General features: G+C 67.2%; 2 protein-coding genes across 3 annotated transcripts; both read left to right on the top strand.

The window, feature by feature from the left end:
- The first annotated feature begins 58 nt into the window (after positions 1-58).
- Positions 59-4,891, top strand: GPT (glutamic--pyruvic transaminase). The gene is made up of 11 exons (XM_020884249.2): positions 59-2,162; positions 2,396-2,485; positions 2,560-2,668; positions 2,850-2,983; positions 3,072-3,315; positions 3,471-3,550; positions 3,640-3,776; positions 3,892-4,066; positions 4,153-4,308; positions 4,404-4,516; positions 4,587-4,891. The coding sequence occupies exons 1-11, from the start codon at positions 1,488-1,490 to the stop codon at positions 4,675-4,677; spliced, it is 2,004 nt and encodes a 667-aa protein (XP_020739908.2). The 5' UTR covers positions 59-1,487; the 3' UTR covers positions 4,678-4,891.
- Positions 4,892-6,046: 1,155 nt separating this feature from the next.
- Positions 6,047-8,334, top strand: MFSD3 (major facilitator superfamily domain containing 3). 2 transcript variants are annotated; one of them, XM_020884425.2, is made up of 5 exons: positions 6,047-7,175; positions 7,499-7,646; positions 7,730-7,854; positions 7,919-8,028; positions 8,113-8,334. In XM_020884425.2, exons 1-5 carry the CDS (start codon positions 6,200-6,202, stop codon positions 8,284-8,286), a joined length of 1,533 nt encoding a protein of 510 aa, XP_020740084.2. In that variant the 5' UTR covers positions 6,047-6,199; the 3' UTR covers positions 8,287-8,334. The 2 variants fall into 2 exon arrangements, with proteins under 2 accessions (XP_020740084.2, XP_020740093.2); XM_020884434.2 differs by lacking the exon at positions 7,730-7,854.
- Positions 8,335-8,366: the final 32 nt, after the last annotated feature.

Below are 8,366 nucleotides of genomic sequence, written 5' to 3'. Positions count from 1 at the left end.
GCTGTGTTGCTGGGCCTGGGTGCGCCTGCCCCGGGAGCACCCGAGGCCCATAGCGCACGCTGGGGCTCGCTCGGGGTGCCCAGCCCCGCGTGGGTGTGGGGCACATGCCCGTCAGGCAAGAAACCTGGCCCTTCAGCACGCCGCCTCCCAGGCTCCTGGAGGCCCCTCTGTAATACTTTGCTTTCTTGAGCAGAAAAAGTAGCTTCGGAAGGACACTCCTTGGGGGCCAGGGCTGAGGGTGTCCTCGTTGGAGGGCAAGGACCCTGGCTTAGAAGAGAAGAGGGTATTTCCCGTAAGGCTCTTGGCCAGAGCCAGCAAGGCAAAGTGGTTCAAGGCTTGTGTCAGAAGCCTCCCTGTCGGGGGTGGGTTCCCCGTTCCTGGCATGCAGCCCCGGGGCCCTGGCTGCCAGCTTCCGCTTGGGCTGGCAAACAGGCTCTGAGCTGGCCAGGCATGATGCGTTGGGGTGACAGGGCCACTTAGGGGCCTCACTTGGGAGGGCTGGGGCCCTGCCAGCTTGTCTGTCCCTGGCAGGTTGCTTGGCCCGGCCACGAGTGCTGGGTGCCATGGGCTGGGGTCACCCTCTCTGCTGGACACTTACTTACCTGGTCAGCCCAGAGTCCGCGGTCCCTTCCCTGAGCATGAGTGGTTGGAGGGGTGTCCCCAGCAGAGTTGGGGGAGGCTGCCGGTTAAATTTAGCGTGTGGGCCGGGGCGGCTGCCCAGGGGCTGCTTGCCACAGCTGCTACTTGGGCCCTGCTGCCAGGGGGCGGGCAGAGGCGGGCTCTGCCTGATGCTGGGGCCCTATCAGCCTGCGCTTCTGCCTCGGGGCCAGAGAGGCCTGTGCTCTGGGAGGCAGCGGTGGCCGCGGAGCAGGAGGCGCCAGGTGAGAGGCCAGCTGCCTGGGCTCCGGTTTCCTCTCCCGCCCACGGGAGCCAAGGGGCCGGCGCACCACAGGCCTGCCCAGCTCCGCTGAGAAGGGCGCTCCCTGACCCTCCGTGTGGTGTCGGAGCCTGGGGCTGGGCAGGCCACACGGGGCCTATCGCTCCCTGCAGGGCCTGCAGAGGTGGGCCCCGAGGCTTATCACAGCTCCCTTCCCACTCTCTGCACCAATCAGGAGCCTCAGGGAGGGGGCGCTTAGGTCACTCTGCCCCTGGTGCAGCCCCAAGGGCAGCTCCAGGCTGGTACGTGTTTGGCAAAAGGGCAAGACAGCAGCCCGGAACCGCAGAGGTGTCCCAAAGGCCTTGCGAAGGCCCAGAGCTGCCCTGCCCCTGCCCCTTCCAGCACCCCAACCCAGAGACTCCAGCCTTGCAGCACTGATGGGGGACCAAGGTCCAAACACAGGGCTCTTGCTGGCCCAGGCCTGGTCCCCAGCGCAGGAGGGCCAAGTGGAACCCGCGTCTGAAGCCTCGCTCCCCTACCCCAACAGCCCCAAGATTCCTGAGGCCTGGCTCAGTTACCCGGGAGACAGGCCAGCAGGCCGGGAGCAAAGATGGGGGGGTCCAAGAGGGCTGGGCCTCGGCCGAGCCCTACTGGGGTAACTATGCTGAGGCCCCGGGCCTCACTCCCGCTTGCTCAGGGCCCAGTCCTCCTGGCTCTATGGACCCCCCAGGGCGCTCAGCCCCCTCCCCACCCCCAGGCCTCATCCCGCGGAGCTGCTGGCACGTTCCGCCTGTCCCTGCCCCATGTGGGTCTCCTGCCCCCTGTCCTGGGGACGCTGGGCGGGCACTGGGCCTCACCCCAAGCCCCGCCTGCCTTCTCACCCACTCCCTGTGGCTCCCAGGGCAGAACTGTGCCCAGGCGGGTGGGGCCTGGCAGCCCGGCTCCTTCTTCAGCCTCTTCTGTACTCTCAGTGGGGCCAGCAGGCTGCAGCCAACAGGGCTCGCCCCCTTCCCAGGCTCCCCCTTCCCAGCCCTGGCCCACCGAGCCTGGACCGGCTGACCTCACCCCCACTTCTGGATCCTGCCGCCTCCTAAGCCTCCTTCCTGCCCATCTGAGCAGAGTCATGGCCCTGAGGGCAGGTGAGCACAACCAGGAGGCAGCAAATGGGCTGAAGGAGAAAGTGCTGACACTGGACTCCATGAATCCTTGTGTCAGGAGGGTGGAGTACGCGGTTCGAGGCCCCATTGTGCAGCGGGCGCTGGAGCTGGAGCAGGAGCTGCGCCAGGTATGTTCCCACCCCCCTGGCCTGGCAAGAGGACCCCAGGCAGCCCCCGTGCCCCCGCCCCCCAACCCCCCCGGGCCTGGCAAGAGGGGCCCAGGCAGGTCCCCCAACCCCTGCCCGTCCCCTGGGCCTGGTGAGAGGGCCCCAGGCGGGTTCCTCCCCACCCCCCACCTTAGGAGACAAGGCCTGTGGGAGTGATAAGCTCCCCCCTCACTGCGCTCCCCGCCTCCCTCCAGGGCGTAAAGAAGCCCTTCACCGAGGTCATCCGTGCCAATATCGGGGACGCACAGGCCATGGGGCAGATCCCTATCACCTTTCCGCGCCAGGTGAGGCTCAGCACTGCCCTGCACCCTCCCCCAATCAGCCCGTGGACCCTGGCCCCAGCACTTGCTCCTCCCAGGTCCTGGCCCTCTGTGTCCACCCCGATCTCCTGAACAGCCCTGACTTCCCGGAGGACGCCAAGAGGAAGGCAGAACGCATCTTGCAGGCCTGTGGGGGCCACAGCCTGGGTGAGCACCAGAACCCGCCCAAGCCCCGGGGAGTTGGGGGGGGGATGCGGTGAGCAGGAGCTGGAGGGAGGCTGTCTCAGGTGGGCCCGCCCCTGGAAGGGGGTTGGGTTTCCTCACGTGGGCATCGAGGGGACCTCACTTGTCCCACCCCGGCCGTCCTGCCCCGTCCCCCCACGCTCAGGGGCCTACAGCGTCAGCGCTGGTGTCCAGATGATCCGCGAGGACGTGGCGCGGTACATTGAGCGGCGCGATGGAGGCATTCCCGCCGACCCCAATAACATCTTCCTGTCCACGGGGGCCAGCGATGCCATTGTGGTAGGCCGGGGCCAGTGCGGGAAGCCACCGCGGTTCCTAGTGCGCAGCCGGGAGGGTCTGCCAACCCCACTTCCCATCCCTTCCGCAGACGGTGCTGAAATTGCTGGTAACCGGCGAGGGTCGCACCCGCACGGGCGTGCTCATCCCCATCCCTCAGTATCCACTCTACTCCGCCGCGCTGGCCGAGCTCAACGCGGTGCAGGTGGAGTACTACCTGGACGAGGAGCGTGCCTGGTCGCTCGACGTGGCCGAGCTGCGGCGCGCGCTGGGCCAGGCGCGTGACCACTGCCGCCCCCGCGCGCTCTGCGTCATCAACCCCGGGAACCCCACCGGTGCGCGACCCCACCCATCCCCGCCCCGCCGCCCCGGCCCGAACAGGCATGCCTGTCCGCCGCGCCTGGGTCAGCCTTCCCCTCCGCCCGCCGCCCTGCACAGAGCAGAGCGCCCCCTCCGCTGACCCCGGACCTGTCGCACCCCCGCGCCACAGGGCAGGTGCAGACTCGAGAGTGCATCGAGGACGTGATCCACTTCGCCTTTGAGGAAAGGCTTTTCCTACTGGCCGATGAGGTGCTGGCAGGGCGCCCGCGGGGAGGGGGCGGCGGGAGGTGGCACGCGCCCCAGTGACGCGGCCCGCCGTCTCCCGGCTGCCCGTCCAGGTGTACCAAGACAACGTGTACGCCGAGGGCTCGCAGTTCCACTCGTTCAAGAAGGTGCTCACGGAGATGGGGCCACCGTACGCAGCGCGACAAGAGCTCGCCTCCTTCCACTCGATTTCCAAGGGCTACATGGGCGAGTGCGTGCGGGCTGGGCGGGTGGGGCCCAGATCTCGGGCGGCGGCCGGGCTCTCGTTGCTGCCAGGCTGGCCCCTCCTTGCCAGCCCTGCCTCGACGCCCGCCTTCGCGTCGCAGGTGCGGCTTCCGCGGCGGCTACGTGGAGGTGGTGAACATGGACTCCGCGGTGAAGCAGCAGATGCAGAAGCTGCGGAGCGTGCGGCTGTGCCCGCCCACCCCGGGCCAGGTCCTGCTCGACGTGGCTGTCAGCCCGCCCGCGCCCTCCGACCCTTCCTTCGCGCAGTTCCAGGCGGTGAGTGGGCGGGGCCGCGGGCGTCGGGGCCCCGCGCCCGGCCTGGCCTGACCTGGCCTGACCAACCCTCCCTTCCTCGGCTGCAGGAGAGGCGGGCGGTGCTGGCCGAACTAGCGGCCAAGGCCAAGCTCACGGAGAAGGTCTTCAACGAAGCTCCCGGCATCCGCTGCAACCCGGTTCAGGGCGCCATGTATTCCTTCCCACGCGTGCAGCTGCCCCCGCGTGCGGTGCAGCGCGCTCAGGTCCGACGTGCGGGATGGGCAGGGCCCGCGGGGCCGGGGACGTCCTCCCTGATCGTCCTCCTTGAGCGTCCCTTCCCATCCTCCTGAACCCCCAGGAGCTGGGCCTGGCTCCCGACATGTTCTTCTGCCTGCGCCTCCTAGAGGAGACTGGCATCTGCGTGGTGCCTGGGAGTGGCTTCGGACAACGGGAAGGCACCTACCACTTTCGGTGAGGCCCTACTTGTGCAGCCCCTCCCCTTGACCCCCACTGCATTCGCTTACTTTCTTCCTCCTTTTAGGATGACTATTCTGCCCCCCATGGAGAAGCTGCGGCCCCTGCTGGAGAAGCTGAGCCAGTTCCATTCCAAGTTCACCCGCGAGTACTCCTGAGGACCCGTCAGAAGCCAGGGCCAGCCAGAAGGGACGACCTCCGACTGAGGGCACTTGGCCCTGGGGCCTCTGGAGCCTCTGGACTTGCTGCTGCTGCCTGTGTGGCAGAGCCCCTGCCCCTCCACAGGCCCTAATAAAGCAGTGGGCTGGCCGGGCTGCCTGGAGGCCACGTGCACACCCACACGGGCACCTTCGCAGCCTCGTCCACTCCTGACTGCCTGTCTGTCTGGGTTCTGTGCAGGCCTGGGGGCCGGGGCATGGTCAAGGAGGGCTTCCTGAGGAGCGGACATTCTTACAGGATAGAGTTGGCTGGATGGGAACTGGCAGAGTTGGCAGAGGGAAACCGAGCAGCCCTGAGAGGGCAAGGAGGGCGTCTTGGTTTCCAGACGGGGCAGGTGATAGCGGTTCTGCAGCTTTGACAGCTGGCGGAGGAGCAATGTCAGCTAAGGGGTGGGGGCGGAAGGGTACATGGGTCACCTTTGTCATGCTCGTATGGAGTGTGTGACATCCACGTGCAAATGCAGTCCTTGGGCTGGAAAACAGAGAGGAGGGCCCCCAGAGCTGGGGCAGGTTTGGGTGAAGAGAGCTCAGAAAATGGTGAGGAAGAGGTGCCCTTTGGAGCACCAGCCTAAAGGACCCAGGCTGGGGGCTGACCCAGATGGGCAGCCAACCGTATGTCCTTGACACTGGCCCTCAAGGACGAGCAGCTACTGTCACTGTTGTGGGTCCTCTGTAGTGGGCACTTTAGTCCCCATTTCACAGAAGAGGAGACCTGGGCCCCTGAAATGCCTAGAAATCACAGGAAACTCACTCCATGTGGCCTTCGTAGCTGACCAAGGGTCTTGGCTCAAATGCCTATGAGTTGGTTTAAGGGTTAGCTGGCTTCAGAGACCCACGGGCTTGGGGAAACTACTGGCCAAGGTCCCAGCTCAGCTCGGGAGGGGGTTCTTAACCAAAGTGCGGGTTTCACTGGCTCCCCTGGGCCTCAGGTGTCCTCAGGCATCAGCATAGCTCTGGCCCGAGAGGCTGTGTGAGACCCTTGGGGGGTGGGGACTCCCCCCCCACCTCCCCGCCCACCACCACCGCTGAGGCCACCTGGAGCCTAGACAGGCTCTCGGGGCCTCCTCCTCACTGGACACCAGAGCCTGTGGGGCAGCAGCCGGAAGCGTGCGTGGGATGAACGGGGCTCAGGCCTTTCCCACGACACTCTTCAGCCACCGGCCTCCAGAGGGCGCTGAGACCACGAGTTCAGGGAGCTGAAGGGCACCGGAGCCAAGGAAGCAGCAGCCGAGAGGCTTGAGAGGACAGCTGCTCTGTGGAGCCGCTAGGCGACCCAGCGGAACCGGTAGCCACCAGGCCCCAGGTGGGACACCTGCGGCACTTCCGGAGGCTGAGGGGCGTCTGGGAGCCGGTCAGACGGCCGGGGAGGGACCTGGATGGGCCCCGGTTTCCGACGTTCGAAGCCAGTCGGCCACCGGGGGCGCGCGCGGGCTGTCGGCGCTCTAGCCCGCCCACGTCCTCTATGGCCACCGCGTTTCCGGGCTGCGCTGTGGCGCGCGAGGGCTGCCCAGCTCCGCTGCTGAGACGTCCAGCTCCTCGGGTGCTGAGCCCGCGGGACCCGAAGGCGCGGTCGCGGATGCCAGCTTGGCCACCCCTGACCCAGCCCCAGTCGTGCCGCTGTGTGACCCCTAACCCCATCGCAACTGGACGGATCGGAGCCCCTGGGAACCGCCCTGCCCCTGCTCTGAGCGGGACCCCTCATCCTGCCCGTCTGGCCCTGAACGCGGCCCCCTCCCCAGGGCCGTGCCCCCTGGCCATGCGCGGGAAGCTGCTGCCCCTGGCCGGCCTCTACCTGGTGCAGGGCCTGCCTTACGGCCTGCAGTCAGGCCTGCTGCCCGTGCTGCTGCGCGCCCGTGGCCTTTCCCTGACGCGCGTGGGGCTGGCCAAGGCGCTGTATGCGCCGTGGCTGCTCAAGCTCTTTTGGGCTCCGCTAGTAGACACGTGGGGCTCCCCAAGGGGCTGGCTGGCACTCAGCACGGCTGCCTTGGGCCTGGTGTGCGGGCTGTTGGCAGCCCTGCCTCCTGCCGGCGCCGGCGGGGCCGCGCTGCCTATCCCGGTGGCGGCGCTGCTCCTGCTGCTGAATCTGGCTGCGGCCGTGCAGGACGTGGCCCTGGACATGCTGGCCGTGCGGCTCCTGGAGCCGGCTGAGCTGGGGCCCGGCAATACCGTGCAGGTGGTTGCTTACAAGCTGGGGGCCGCGCTGGCTGGCGGTGGGCTGCTGGCCCTCCTGCCCGCGCTCTCCTGGACGCTGCTCTTCCTGCTTCTGGCCGCCACCTACTGGCTGGCTGCAGCCGCGGCCTGGGTGGCGCCCGCCCTGCGACAGCTGCCCACACCCCCGCCCTCAGCGCACCCCCGCCCCAGCCTGCACCTTCAGCAGGACTTGCTGGCAGTGCCTGGGACCCTGTGGACAGCGGGCTTCGTGCTCACCTACAAGCTGGGTGAGTCAGGCAGTAGCACGGGTGGGTCTCCAGGAACTGGCGCAGGACTGCCTTCCCTTTGTGGGGTCTGACCTGAGGCCTGGAGCCCCCGCCCCCCCCCACCCCCACTGTGCGGCTGGGCCTTGTTTCCTGTCTGCAGGTCTAGCCCCAGCCACACCCCTGCAGGCCTTTCTGAGCTGCTTTGTGCTGACCCTGAATTTGGCCAAAGCCTAGCCCCACCTGTTTTGCTGGCGCCTGTGGCCCAGCAGAAGGGCTGGGGGAGTGTGACGGAGGCTGAGGTGGAGAAGCAGGGCACGCTGCCTCTACTGACTGTCTCTCCACAGGTGAGCAGGGTGCCAGTGGCCTGTTCCCACTGCTCTTGCTGGACGGCGGCATCTCCACCCCAGAGCTGGGGCTGTGGAATGGTGTGGGTGCTGTGCTTTGCTCCATTGCTGGCTCATCCCTGGGTGGGGTCCTGCTGGCCAGGCGTTGGTGAGCCCCCCCCTCAGCACACCCTACCCACCTGCTCCTCTCTCCTTCCCCGTGCCCTCTGACCTGCCCTGTCTCCCCCTCAGGCAGCCACTGCCCCTCCTGAGGTCAGTGCTTCGGTTCCGTCTTGGGGGCCTGGCCTACCAGACTGCCCTGCTCTTTCAGCTGAACAGCCCCAGAGCCAACCCCATCCCTGGCACAGTCCTGAGAGGTGAGGGTGGGCCATGGGGGGCAGAGCCTGGGGCCCTGGGCCTTGCTGACCTTCACCCTCCCAGGGGCAGCCCTGCTGAGTCTGTGTCTGCAGCACCTCCTGGGGGGCTTGGTCACAACCACCACCTTCACCGTGATGATGCGCTGCAGTCAGCTGGCACCCAGTGCCCTGCAGGTGAGAACCATGGTTGCAACATCAGGGGCTGTGGGCCTGGAGTCCAAGCAGGTCCTGACGTGACATCCTCCGTCCACCCCGCAGGCCACACACTACAGTCTCCTGGCCACTCTGGAGCTGCTGGGGAAGCTGCTGGTGGGCACACTGGCGGGAGCCCTGGCTGATAGCCTGGGGCCACACCTCTGCTTCTCTCTCTTCTTAGCTCTCTCAGCCACCCCCATGCTGTACCTGGGCTTTGTGCCCAACACTCTGGCCTGAGCTGAAAGGCTGGACTCATCAATAAAGTGGAGTGTGCTTCTGGGACAAGTGTTGTGCAGAGTCATCCCCAGACTATGGGG

The sequence above is a fragment of the Odocoileus virginianus genome, unplaced genomic scaffold (genome assembly GCF_023699985.2).
Source record: "Odocoileus virginianus isolate 20LAN1187 ecotype Illinois unplaced genomic scaffold, Ovbor_1.2 Unplaced_Contig_23, whole genome shotgun sequence".
Taxonomy (NCBI): Eukaryota; Metazoa; Chordata; class Mammalia; order Artiodactyla; family Cervidae; genus Odocoileus; species Odocoileus virginianus.
This window is presented reverse-complemented; position numbering and strand designations above follow the sequence as displayed.